Below are 15,103 nucleotides of genomic sequence, written 5' to 3' on the forward strand. Positions count from 1 at the left end.
ACAGGTAAGTCAGACCTCACCATTGATCCCTGTAGTAGTAAACATTTGTCAGATTTGTGTCTCGTAACTTTTGTACTGTAGAACACAAACTCAGTTTTCTTTCCAGGGAAGCAAGTCCATTCATACTTTTACAAGCTTGTACTAAAGTCAACTTGAACTACTAACAGTCAACTAATACCAACATTAACTATCAACTAGAAGAACTGCAGTCATTGCGAATTTGTACCACTGCTGACTCAAGACTCATGACCACGAAAAAAAATATACTTGATATATGCGTTGCTATTGAAAACCTTGATAAAATATGAATTATTTGCCTTAATGATTAATTCATTAAATGAACATAAATGTACAATTATATATGAATGTTTAATGTTTGTTCTTTTAAATCTTAAAAAAAAAAATTGAAGCAACATTGCCACAGTTTTCATAATTATGTTTGCCTTGGTTTTTGGTTAACTGCCTATAGTGCTTACAGCGCTTTGATTTGTTTTTTTCACAGGTACAAAAAAGGAAGAAATATCTTATCTAAAGGCAAAAACATTAGTAGTGTCGGGAATTCAAGATGAAGATCAAGTGCAGACAACTCTTGATAAATTGTAAATATTAATTTATGATACATATTCATTTGTTGTGGTGATTTATTATGATAAATGAAAATCAAGACCTTTCTAATAAGTGCCATTTATATATATGAAAAAAATTATAAACATCAACAAAATTTAATAGCAAAATCTACAAGAGAAAAGTGTAATTCTATATATCAAGTTTTTCTTTGAAAAAGTTGGTTTGATAATAGAATATCTAATTGAAAAATTTAAATAAAAATAATTATTCAATATTGATTAAACTTTAGTAGGTTTTTCTATATGAATGGTATTTTGAATAAAAAAGCATATTCACCTGTCGAAAAAGTATATTCACCATACAAAACGTTGCATGCATAATTTTAGTAAAAAAACGTTTGATTGTACATATCATTGGTTTTGGCCTTAATGAATATCAGTTTTTCAAAAGTCAATAAAACCACATATTTACCTCACCAAAAGACAGTAATTGTATAATATTCTCGAATAAGTGTATCACATTAAAGTAGAAATAAAAGATACAACAGTTACAGTTATGTCAGTTTCATTTCGTGACTTACATTTAGAAATTGACAATGAGGATAAATTGAGAACAAAACTTTACGACAAAAGAGATGATTTGAAAATTAAGTTCATATTTTTTTGTTTCATTTTCTGAAAAATTCCATACCATAGCAAGAAGAATGAAACAAACTATTCTTTCTTTGCAGTATATGTGTAACAGTTTTCTTCCTTTATTTTACCAGAAAAATCAAGAACATATCTAAGATTGACTATCCAATAAAAGGCAGGAATCAGCTAACAGTATTTGTAAGGTTCAAGTCTATCAGAGATTTAAAAAAAGGACAAAAGAAGGTAGAAAAGAAAGGTAAATTCTATATAGCTCTGAAACATAAATCTAATTTTGTTATGTAAAAAATAACATCAGTTTCCAAAAATTTCAATTTACAATAAATAAACAGACTAAGTTATTAAAAAAATATTGACACATATAAAATGAGACAACTGTAACTAAACTGGTGTATGAAATAATAGCTGAAAATTGAACACTGATTTTATAATACTTGTATAAAACATTTGTTTGTTAACATGTTGTGTAATTGGTAATTGATTTATGTCACACATATTGAATGTAGATTTAGCATCTGAAGCTCTTACGATTACAATTCTATTCATTCTATATTGCAATGTTGGTTGATTATGCAGGATTAAAGGCAGTACAGTTATCAAAAGAAAACAAAGAAATTCCTCAAAAATCATTGAAGCAGAGCAGACTTATCATCAGAAATTTGTCATTCCATGTAATGTATTTATTTATATTCATTCAAACCTTAAGTTGTATCCCCTTTGAAGTTAGACAGTGCCATTCTGTTTTATAATCTGCATGTAAGGGTGGGGATGTTAAATGAAAATTATTTATTCAGAGAGCATCCATTGACCCCATGAGCCTATGATTTCTAGAAGGATGGAATATAATAGATATTTCCACACTTGAACCCTCTTGTGAATATAACAAATTCCCCTGCATTTCAAACTTTAATTTGTTTATAGATTCTTTTGTGCAAAAAATATTTACTTTATTTACCGCCATGACAATTTATAATTTTGCGTAATGAAAAACGTTTAATTATTTCATTTTAAGATTTGTATTACCGGCAATGTATTTATCAGGAATTGGTAGCACAATTTTTATCGCCTTAAGCAACTCATGATGGCATTTGGAAGGATTTTTTTTGAAACTGCTTAGCAAACCAAATACAGTCAAATATGCTCAAGAGACCACCTGTATTAAGAAAAACCTGTATTATAGGACCATTGATTTTATATCCCTCTGTAGTACATTTTATATAGATTGTACCTGTATTAAAATACCACCTGTCTTAAGAGTCGACTTTTTTGCTCTCCCTTAAGTGGTCTCTTAAAACAGGTTTGTATGTACATCTATCGATTTTGTATTGTATTACATTTTAGACCCTCAGTAATAACCCTGGTCTTTCAAAAATGTAGTGGTTTGCTACAGAGGATCCATAATTACACTTTCCCAGATATTAAACTGGAAGTTGGGTTTATGTTTTTTTGTGCATTAATTCTAAAAAAATTAAAGAAACTTTAGTCACTTTCAAAATATTACTGCTACTGATCAGCTATTTTTGAAATTCACTGTACAAAGTTCTGAAGTTATTTCACTGTTCCAAATTGTTTTATAGGTAATCGCAAAAAACTATGAATATTGCACCAATACATTGAAATATTTATTTTAAGGAATGCTTAAAACAACGGTGATTGTTTTAGAATCCAACACACAAAACACAAAATTAACAGTATGAGTGAAATTGTTTCAGCTTTGTATTAAGATTTATATATTGAAATTCCATAGTGGTGTAAGACTTGTTCACAAGAACATTTATCTGAAACAATACAGTATTTTTAAATATTTTTTGTATGAAAAAAACATATTTTTAGTGCTCAGAACCTCATTTGAAAGAAGTTTTTACTCAGTTTGGTGAAGTAAAGGAGGTCAATATTCCTAAACAGCCAAGTAAGTATTATCTACTTGTATGATTTATAAATGTATAGACAGTATATTTAGATGGCAGAGATATCTTCTTGAATGAGCATGTGATATTTGCCATAGGACATCAACCATATATAATGATATGTTGTTATATATAGATTCTACCACTGCATCGAGTGTGATACGATATTTAAACACTGGAGACAGTTAAATTTTAAATAGTTAAAATTTAACTGTAGAGAGTGGATAAATATCGTATTACACAAGATTTGATGGTGGAATCTGTTTCTCTAATGATTTTCAAACAATATGCAGGCAAACTTATTTCTTCTTTACAAATGATCTGCAAAAAGATGTGTTCTTTCTATGTGACGTCATCAGGCATGGTCGCCTTATTTCATGCTGTCACAATAGGAAATTCAGAGGAAAGGTAGAAAATTCTACTTCATAATCGGATTTAACCAATGATGAACTGAGATCAAACGAACCACACGTTGATTAATTTTTTTTATACAATGGGTGTAGAAAGGGATAAATTCACTAAGAATTAGAGAAAAACTTATAATGTATATAAGACAATATTTCAAATATATTAGACAAAACAAATCTGAATTTCACCCCATGATTTTCAGTCATGAACTATAGAAAACTCATCTTGTTACACAGTGCTTGTTTAGTTAATTTCAAATATGATGCAGACATCGTGAAAAGTGTCAGTCCTCAGGATTTTACCACCAAAATTTTGCATAGGACTGACACAATTTTAGTATTTTTCAATAGAGTTAATAGTGAGGACCAATTGATTTTCTTCAAGGACCACCAGGGAAAAAAAGATTTCGCGAACTCTGATGATGATCTTTGTGTTGAAGAATTCTCAGAAGAATAACATGTTTCAAGTAATGTACATATAAACTTTTGTATATTTTTGTAGATGGTAGGATGTTTGGTTTTGGATTTGTACAGTTTGCAGACTTAACATCAGCAGAACAGGCATTACAGAAAATGAATACAAAAATGATCAGAGGTGAGTTTACATTATATTTATAGATCTATAATTTTATCAATTATTTATCAGTTCAAGACCTTTTTTGATAGGGCACTTTTACTAGTTTATTATCCATCCAACTCATTCTTACACATAATCATTATATATGTTATGTATATATAAGTCACATTTTTCTCAGGAACTATTCAAAATGAACCTCCTGAAATTTATTTTAAATAGCTTCATGTGAGCATCCTTTATCAGTTGATGAGTGAACTCAAGTTCATGGTACAAAATACTTTATACTTGGGATATCATTTGTGCACAAAACACTGTTTGGTAAAACTTATGGAATTTTGGTTCTTAATGCCCTCAACTTGTACTTTATTTGACATTTTGACTCTTTGATAAGAGCATCACTGCAGAGGTTTTTGTAGACAAAATGTGCCTCTGGCCTACATAATTTTAAGCCTAGTACCTTTGATGAAATTATCTGTTTAATACTCAACACTTCCTATTTTAGCTAGATCTGATTTTTTGAATACAATTTTCATGCTTATGTTTTCTGTTTTAGGTAGATCAGTGGCAGTGGATTGGGCAGTACCAAAGAATAAGTTTGAGAAAGACAACCAAGTTGAATCAGATGGTGACTCTAGTAGCATGGAACAAGGTATTGGATATTTTCAATAATTATATAATTATACACAAGGTATAAAAATATTATAACTCAAACACATATTAACAACTGTTATTGATACAACTGGCTATCATTTCCAGTCCATCAAAAAAATAAAACATCCAGGTTGATTGAAAAATAAACAGACATCACACTTTTAAAGTTTTCAAATTTTTTAGCAGTGTTGAATGATGGAGAGTTGAACCAAACAAAAGATTATACAATAGAAAATGGAGTGCTAATCAAGCAATGGCATACACTTTTTGTTTAAAGCTTTATTGTTGAAGGAAAAGACCTTGATACTCCCACCTTGTATATCAATGCCTTGTGTTGTGAAGTTTCCATCTGCTGTATGTCTTTTGTCCTTTTGTTCAGTGCCTGGTTAATAAAAATTTATAGTTTCTTTAACAAATGATTTTCTCACTTATTATGAGTAAAGAGATAAGTGTATTTGGAATATAGAGTGATTGCAGGGTCTACATGCCTACTTTAAGGGGGCTCCTGGGTATAAATAAAAAAAAAAATTCTACAGGATTTCGCTATATTTTTTTATAAATGAACTTTATCATATACTTAAAAGAAAAATGAAATAAAAAGATGGGGTTACTGTTCATTTAAGCTCACAATCTGCCTCTGGAAGAAGCATACATTTTTGTTAATGTCCTTTTTTTCTGTTGAACTAATAGAAGTAGATATCGAAATAAAAAAATAACCTAATTACAGAAATCGCTTAAATTTTACAATTATTTAGTTTATGTACAGCTTATTTGAAAACAATAATAAAAAAATATAAGTCACCGATGAGTTAAAAAAGATATTTCAAATTTAATGCCAAAAATGGCATTTTTGCACCAAAGGGAGATAATTTGGAGCTTTTTCAATGATATAAACATTTTAAAGGTCATCTGGGGCCAAACTGAATCAATTTTTGGGGTTGATTTTTATACCATATCATAAAGTAATAACTAATAGTGTAATAAATAAAACTTGTAATGAAAAATAAAAGTTTAATTTTTTGCTGAAATTTTTGTACCCAGGAGCCACCTTAACATTATTTTTTCGCAAAATTTCTTCCTGTTGAAATTTTTAACCCTTTGCATCATTGACCAACTATCAGCTGTCATTTAACTTTTTCTTAAGGATGTTACAAGTTTCTTGACTGCCACAAAACCCCTTAAAGTTGTTGTAAACTTTTATTTTTCCTTTGTTCAATTTTAAGATATAAGGATCTGTGCTAATTGATATATAAATAATTGTTAGATGAAGACAGTGAGAGTGATACCGAAGCATCAGATGAGGAACAAGAAGAGGAAGTGGATGAAAGTGATGATATGTCTGACAGCAATGATAGTGGAGATGAAGACAGTGATGATTCAGTGGCCAATGATTCAATAGATGAGGGGTTTCAAGATTCTAGTCCATCACAGGAAAAAAAGAAAAGTAAGTTGTTACATTAGTATACATGTAATACTAATTTTGTAAAGGTGAACCATGAATTTGAATGATAAACCAAGTACAAACTTTCTATAGGCTTGTATGCAGATTGGCACAACCACAAAACTAAATATCTACGAAACTACAATTTTTCCTTATCCCTAAAAGTTGGTACGCATGACAGTGCTCCAGGCTAGAAATTGAAAAGGGCAGGGTGCCAGTGGAGGGCAGGTCATTTTTTTAGGCTAGGAAAAGAGAATAATCAAATTTTTTTTGGTCTACGATTCTGTGTGTATCCATCTTGCATAACTTGTTGTTTTGATTATTTGTTCTATAAAATTTGCATTAAATAAAGCATTGATACATTGTCTAAGTACATAGCAATACAAACTCATACACCACAGCATTGTTAATTAAAAGAGACAAAATAAACTTACAGGGGCTGCTCTGGCTCCAAAAAAGTTGGAGCCAGAAAAATCACCAGCTGCTATATTTTGTTGTCGCAAATTTTGAATACTTGGAGTCAATTTTAGAGCCAGCTAGAGTCTTGATTTCTTCTACCAAAATTAAAACTGTTTTCAATTTAAATTTCTTATGCACTCAGTCTGTGTAACATGTTGCTCTAAAATAGTTATTGCATAGGGTTAATATGCATGAAAAAAGAACATTTTCTTTGTCAGTATTTGATATGTATAAGTATTAAAATATCAAAATAAAGATGAAAAAAAGCAACTGTTTTTTCCACAAAACATCATATTGAATGTTTTTATTTGAATTTTTATGTCTCCAAACACTGTTTTTATTTGAATTTTTATGTCTCCAAACACTGACTAATAGGACTTATATAATGACTATTGTTCTTATAATTAGCTTATGGTCTATAAATACTACAGCATAAAGATTTTTTTTTTTTAATTTAAAAATTTAGAATAGAAAAAATTGGGTAATTGAATGAAGAAAAGAGAATAATGGGTGTTCAGATTTACAGAATAGTGAAAAATTGTATGAAAAAAAGAAATAGAAGTAAATACTATCAACAATGTGGGACGGTTTTGTTATTTTTGTATCAAAAGTGAGGGGAGGCAACAACAGTTGAATTTGCTATTTTCACGAAAAAACAAGTAAAACAATGTTTTTAACAAGTTCATTATGGTTATTGACTTTCTGTTATAAATTAGGTTTTCTTCAGGAAACTACAGTTAATATTGCACCTTTCCACTGGTGATGAGATAAAATATGCAAACCCAAGCGCTGCCACAATTATCAAATCTAAAATAATTCTGATGGTGACTACAAGGCAAATTGTCTTAATTACCTAGCAGTTATCACCTTAGAAGTCTCATCTACTGTAATTGATTATAATGACATGGTTAACCTTGTGGCAATCATCAGGTGTCATGAATAGAACTTACTTTCTGATAGGAAATCGATAATTTTTAAAGTACATTGCTAAAACAGCACAAGGTTTTTTTTAATAAGGCTTTAATAAATTCAACATCAAAAGCAATTTTTGTGAGTTGATACATGCAGTGTTCTCCCCAGGCCGTTTTAGCGTCCCGGTACCGCGACGCTATATTTTTTCACCGTGATGCTATAATAGTTCCCGCGACGCTATAATTATTCCCGCGACGCTATAATTATTTTGAAGATGCTATTTTACTTGTCCTCAATTTTGAACTTTCATCTATTATCGATTATGATCATAAAAGTTATATCACCTTTAATTGTAATCCCTTTAAGTGGACACTAAAGGCAATTAAGAGATTAAATAGCTAGGTGTTAATTGCCCTCAGGGTGATAACTGTAAAAGTATTTGGATGCGAATATCCCAAGCTGACACTTGTGACATGACTAATACCACGTGTCTGCAATCACCAATATCGACATGGAAAAATGCAATCACAAAACAATTCGAAATCAACGTTTTGTATTACGAAATTTCAAAGATTGAAACGATTTTTATTTTTTTTTAAAAGTCGTTTATTTGTGCAACTCTCCAAAAATTACTTTCTTTCTCTTCCGGTAATACGAGAGCGAGAATTTTGGTTTAGAGCTAAAATAAGTTTAATACTTCTTTAAAAAGTTATCATAATTGGCTTAAGTTTATGTTTAATCCATTTAATGCATTAAAAGCGTCTTATTCATTCACAATCTCTTGTCAAACAATGTTTATTCTCGGTCTCATTTTCGTAATTTTTACTACGGCCGCCATTGCACATTTTTGTGTAAACTATGGATCGGAACCGGACCAGATATGACAAAAATCCGCATTTTCACGATAATGACAACAGATGGACAGTAGACAGAAAAATTAAACCAAGAGAGAAAACTACGCATTAACAGACTATTTGTTAGATAACTTTGTTAAAAATACATATGATTTTGATGTAAAGATAAGAAACAACTGGGACTAATTCATTGAGTGGCATGAAACGATGAATTTCATAAACATGATAAAAAAAAGTTTTTAAATTGATTTTTTTTTGCTTCTTTTGCTACTTTATCTTTACTTGATATAATATAAAAAGTAGTTAATTTTGTGTACTAGATAATTTAGTTTTGTATAAATACAGGTTGCACTATAATGAACCATTCATTCATTTGACTTATTGTTGGGTAACTGAAACCACATATTTATTTTTATTTGGCACAAGAGGAAAAAAATAATTCTGTAACTATAAATGACTAAAGAAGACATAAACTGAAACAACTGTTTTTGTGGTTATAGTTTAAATTGTATTCTCAGTTATGAATTGAACAACATAAACTAAAACATATAAAGGAAATAGAGCATCAATGCGACACGACAAACGACATTAAAAAAAATACAGTTATTTTTTTTTACGCAAAATGTGATGCTATCCAAAATTTCTGGGGAGAACACTGTACATGTATTTTCATCTACTTAGAAAATATTTTTTTTTTAGCTAAACTAATCAATAAGTGATGGATTTCTTTTTGAAGAAATGTAAATGTCCAATTGAATAAACTACACAGATTCAATAAGACTGACAAAAGTGTAAATACCTAAACCTAAAGGAAAACGTTTCATTTGGTTTGAAATGATTATTTTATTAAAATTTGATAATAAGTAAAGATAACAATTTTATTGCCTCACTTTATTTATTTATTTACAGGAATACAGAAAGATGACACTGATGATGGGCGTACATTATTTTTAAGGTTGTAAAAAAATATATTGGATTTTGTCCTGTAAAGTGTTAAGGATATTTATGAAGCCTTTGAAAACTTAATTTTATTTAACATGCCTGTTTCTTATAAATGTTTTAATGATATTTGGTATATCAGAGTATATCCAATAATTCGATACACTATAAGGGAGAAATAAATGTAGATTTTACCACTGCATTAAATGTGATACATTATTTCTCCATGCGAGACAGTTAAACTTATACGTAAAATGTGAGGCTTACTCGGCTTTTCTCATCACTTGGCGTCTGTCGTCATTAACTTTTACAAAAATCTTCTCCTCTGAAACCACTGGGCCAAATCTTGGCTACAATGATCATTGGGGTATCTTGCTTAAAAAATGTGTCCGATGACCCAGCCAACTAACCAAGATAGCCACCATGGCTTGAAATAGAACATAGGGGTAAAATGTAGATTTTGGCTCATATATCTGAAACCAAAGCATTTAGAGCAAATCTGACATGAGGTAAATTGTTAATTATGTCAAGATCTTTCTGCCCTTCAATTTTCAGATGAATCGGACAACCAGTTGTTTGGTTGCTGCCCCTGAACTGGTAATTTTAAGGAAATTATGCTGTTTTTTGGTTATTATCTCTAATATTATTATAGATAGAGATAATCTGTAAACAGCAATTATGTTCAGCAAAGTAAGATCTACAAATAAGTCAACATGACCAAAATGGTCAGTTGACCCCTTAAGGAGTTATTGCCCTTTATAGTCAATTTTTAAAAAAAAATTCGTAAACTTTTGTAATCTTTTGATTAATCAAAAATCTTCTCCTTTGAAACTACTAAGACAAATTAAACCAAACTTGTTCACAATCATCATATGGGTATATAGTTTTAATTTGTGTCCAATGACCCTGCCCTCAATCCAAGATGGCCGACATGGCTAAAAATAGATCATAGGTGTCAAATGCAGTTTTTGGGTCATATCTCTGAAACCAAAGCATTTAGAGCAAATATGATAGGATAAAATTGTTCATTTTTTCAAAGAGCTGCAAAAAAGATTTTATCTTTATGTTACATTATCAGGCATGCTCACATTTGTTCATGCATGACATTACAATAGGATATTCAGATGAAATCAAGAAAATTGGATGTCATATTTGAATTTTGACTAATAGGGGAAGGGAGATCAAACTGCATGTAGAATTAAAAAAGCAAACGTATTAAGCAGTTGAGAAAGGTATAAATTAGTTAAAAATGAGAGAGATTTAATTTATATTGTTAATAAAGTTTAAAACAGATAAATCTATATTTATTGTACTGTATTATTTCAGAAACCTGTCTTATGATACTGGAAAAGAGACTTTGAGTGAAGTTATGTCAGAATTTGGAAGGGTCAACTATTGCCTGATTGTTAGTGATCCAAAGACAGAACATTCAAAAGGTAAAGTATTTGAACAAGTATAAAAAAAACAACTTTGTTATATAGTTAATAATGTAAAATTCTAGCAAATCAGTTGTAAAGCTGCTTTGAAAATATTGCTAGAAATTAAAATTCTCATTAACCTGACCCGTTTTCTAACTTTTGCAAATCGATGCTTGATATTCAAACATATTGCTATCAAATAATGTCGGTCCTGACAGTTTAATTTTTGATTAAATTCTGTCACTTGTGAATCGTAAAAACATGCACTTTTACTCGTCATTTCTCCGTTGACTCAATGCTAAATTACTGATACCCATGTCTACTTGTACAACAAATAAATTCCATAAATAAAAATCAAACTTTGCAAATCGATTAAGTTTATTTAAACATACATCTGCCTAAGACTATAGCTGCGGAACCGTAGCTCTTAGGTCCTTATGTTAATTTTTGACTATTTGGTCCGCAAATAGTCAAAAAATAACATAAGGACCTAAGAGCTACGGTTCCCCAGCTACCTAAGACTACTACTTAAAACAATTTAATTTCAGGACAGAATCTGTCAAACATCGATATAAAAAAGTGAATTTTTTCAGGATTTTTCAAAATGGCGGATGATGTATATGGAAATGTTGCATCAAATCAAGTATTTGTATAATATTTCCTTGATTAAATTATTTATTCATGCAGAATCTCTGATGTTTCTATTATATTCTTTGGTGATACTTGGATATGATTGATTTCAAAATTTCTTGATAAAAAAATATTATTTTAAGTGTGACACGGGAATATTTATTTTGACAGATATCTAGCTTGGGCGCAGGACATTTGAGGGAAAAAATTAAAACTACTAGGGGACATTTGAGCGCCAACATTAAAGCCCATTTAAGCGCCGGATTAATCCGCTCACCTGTATTTTCGATAGCCCATTTTAGCGAAATGTACCTGGGGCTGGATTCACGAAGCTATCCTAAGACCTGTCATAAGATATGTCTTAGGACATGTCTTATGATCCTCTCATGACTATCCTAGGACATGTCTCAGATCTCGTCTCGAAGCTGTCTTTGGATGATCTTAACAAAGATATCCTAAACTTGTCGCAAGTTCATTAATTTTTAAATGGATTAATGGATTCCGATATAGGATAGACAAAGTATTGAAAGACCAAGAAATAGCATGGAGATATTCGGTTAATATTAATTAATATCTAAATGAAATGCACAAAATTATTTACATTGGTAACACAATAAATAAGATGTAGTTATTATACCCCCACTTTAAAAAAGGGGGGTATACTGTTTTACCTCTGTCTGTCAGTCCGTCCGTCAGTCAGTCCGTCCCATGAAACTTTCGTCACATTTTTCTCAGGAACTACACATCCACCCTTTCTGTAATTTGGTATCAACATTTATGTATGTCAGCCATACCGTGTGATGCGTTTTCAGATTCATCACTTGACAACTTCCTGTTTACCGAACACTTGTCTGATTTTACACATGATAGCCAAGTTGAAAATTTTCGTCACATTTTTCTCAGGAACTACAATACAAGGATTTCTGAAATTTGGTTTCAGGATTTATATAAGTCAGCTATACCGTGTGATGCCTTTTCAGATTCATCACTCGACAACTTCCTGTTTACCGAACACTTGCATATTTTTACACTATTAATATTATCCACTTGCGGCGGGGGTATCATCAGTGAGCAGTAGCTCGCAGTTTCACTTGTTTTTCTCATTGTTGAAGGTCTATAACGGCTTACATGTCAATGATCAATTTTATAAACATCTGATATTTACAGATAAATTAAAGACTATTAATGAAGAAAAAAATAAAAGATTTCATTATACACTCTATTTTATACGACCGCAAAAATTAAAATTTTTTGGTCGTATATATTGGTATCACGTTGGCGTCGTCGTCGTCGTCCGAATACTTTTAGTTTTTCGCACTCTTACTTTATAAAAGTGAATAGAAATCTATGAAATTTTGACACAAGGTTTATGACCACAAAAGGAAGGTTGGGATTGTATTTGGGAGTTTTGGTCCCAACATTTTAGGAATTAGGGGCCAAAAAGGGCCAAATAAGCATTTTTTTGGTTTTCGCACTATAACTTTAGTTTAAGTAAATAGAAATCTATGAAATTTTGACACAAGGATTATGATCATAAAAGGAAGGTTGGGATTGATTTGGGGAGTTTTGGTTCTAACAGTTTCGGAATTAAGGGCCAAAAAAGGGCCCAAATAAGCATTATTCTTGGTTTTCGCACAATAACTTTAGTATAAGTAAATAGAAACCAATGAAATTTAAACACAAGGTTTATGACCACAAAAGGAAGGTTGGGATTGATTTTGGGAGTTAAGGTCCCAACTGTTTAGGAATTAGGGGCCAAAAAAGGGCCCAAATAAGCATTATTCTTGGTTTTCGCACCATAACTTGAGTATAAGTAAATAGAAATCTATGAAATTTAAACACAAGGTTTATGACCATATAAGGAAGGTTGTGTTTGATTATGGGAGTTTTGGTCCCAACAGTTTAGGAATAAGGGGCCCAAAGGGTCCAAAATTAAACTTTGTTTGATTTCATCAAAAATTGAATAATTGGGGTTCTTTGATATGCCAAATCTAACTGTGTATGTAGATTTTTAATTTTTGGTCCAGTTTTCAAATTAGTCTACATTAAAGTCCAAAGGGTCCAAAATTAAACTAAGTTTGATTTTAACAAAAATTGAATTCTTGGGCTTTTTTGATATGCTGAATCTAAACATGTACTTAGATTTTTGATTATGGGCCCAGTTTTCAAGTTGGTTCAAATCAGGATCCAAAATTATTATATTAAGTATTGTGCAATAGCAAGAAATTTTTAATTGCACAGTATTCAGCAATAGCAAGAAATCTTCAATTACACAGTATTGTGCAATAGCAAGAAATTTTCAATTGCACAATATTGTGCAATAGCAAGAAATCTTCAATTTCACAGTATTGTGCAATAGCAAATATTTTCAATTGCACAGTATTGCGCAGTAGCAAGAAATATCTAATTGCACAATATTGTGCAATAGCAAGATATTTTCAATTAAAGTTATCTTTCTTTGTCCAGAATAGTAGTTGAATCAACTTAAATTATGTTTTATACAATATACAATGTATATTCACTTTTACTACCAACTGATAATTTAAAACAATCTTTACCATTCAGTGATAACAAGCACTTTTATTTTACATTTTAATATTTTATGATGTATTTAAATGAGTAGTTATTGTTGCAAACTCCATTAGAAATTTGAATTGAGATCAGTTTTGGAAAAAGGAAAAGGGGGATGTGAAAAAAAAATGGGGGGGGGGGGGGTAAATTTTTTCTCATTTCCGATTCATAAATAAAAAGAAAATTTCTTCAAACATTTTTTGGAGAGGATTAATATTCAACAGCATAGTGAATTGCTTAAAAGAAGTATGTATCATCATAAACTTTATGAAAATATGAATATTATGAAGATTTCTTTAAAGAAATAAGTTTTGCTTAAAAAGATAATCAAACATTCATGTTTCCATGATTATTTTAAAGAAATAATCTGATTCAAATGTTAATTTAAATGGATATTTTATTATTCATTCTTTTAAATTCAATACTTTAAGTCCAATTAATCGATATTAGAAGTTTAACTTTTAAAAAAAAAAATGTTATTGTATATATATACATTTCAACAGAGACATATAATACAATTGTCCTGAAATCTACAACATTGTATACACGACAATATTTAACGACAAAGCTATTGGTCCTGAATAGGACTGATAGAGTTGGGTATGTTTTATAAATGGTACAATTGCAGAATTTGCTGGATTTGGTTTGAATTTGCTTGAAAAGCTGTATATTTCAAAGGAAGTAATTTGATTTGTGAAAAACATTTGTTGATTGTGATAAAGATGAAAAATGATATCAAGAGGGTATAATTTTGCCAGATGAGGAATTGAGTTCTGATGAGCTTCCTGTTCATGGTTCGACTGTATGACAACAGAAGTGATAAAATTATGATTTGTTTTATAGGTTCAGGGTTTGTACGGTTTCAGACTAGTGAAGCAGCAGATGCTTGTTTACAGAAATCTGATGATGACAAGGTAAAGAAATATTTTTTTAAAATTGCCAGCACCATGACATTTTTTTCTAACAACAAATTCAAAATGTCGGTAAATTTAGTATTTTACTTCTATTTTTTTCAACCTTTTAATCAAAAACTTTTTTTTTCAATCTGGATTAATTCAATATTGTAGTATATTTATTTTAGGCCTTATTTTAAAGGCACTTTTATATAGTCCCAATTTTG

At 30.3% G+C, this 15,103-nt stretch overlaps 2 protein-coding genes across 2 annotated transcripts in view; one reads left to right on the forward strand and one right to left on the reverse strand.

The window, feature by feature from the left end:
• LOC139493479 (importin subunit alpha-1-like) overlaps positions 1-15,103 on the reverse strand; it is a 343,903-nt gene that overhangs the window by 78,451 nt on the left and 250,349 nt on the right. The window lies entirely within an intron of this gene.
• LOC139493444 (RNA-binding protein 28-like) overlaps positions 1-15,103 on the forward strand; it is a 53,028-nt gene that overhangs the window by 29,710 nt on the left and 8,215 nt on the right. The window contains exons 4-13 of the mRNA XM_071281847.1: positions 503-599; positions 1,334-1,455; positions 1,794-1,888; positions 3,051-3,126; positions 4,034-4,126; positions 4,662-4,757; positions 6,024-6,203; positions 9,335-9,380; positions 10,691-10,800; positions 14,827-14,897. Of these exons, the coding sequence (XP_071137948.1) occupies positions 503-599; positions 1,334-1,455; positions 1,794-1,888; positions 3,051-3,126; positions 4,034-4,126; positions 4,662-4,757; positions 6,024-6,203; positions 9,335-9,380; positions 10,691-10,800; positions 14,827-14,897 (986 nt within the window). The remainder of the gene's footprint in view (positions 1-502; positions 600-1,333; positions 1,456-1,793; positions 1,889-3,050; positions 3,127-4,033; positions 4,127-4,661; positions 4,758-6,023; positions 6,204-9,334; positions 9,381-10,690; positions 10,801-14,826; positions 14,898-15,103) is intronic.

This window comes from Mytilus edulis, chromosome 10, assembly GCF_963676685.1.
Source record: "Mytilus edulis chromosome 10, xbMytEdul2.2, whole genome shotgun sequence".
Taxonomy (NCBI): Eukaryota; Metazoa; Mollusca; class Bivalvia; order Mytilida; family Mytilidae; genus Mytilus; species Mytilus edulis.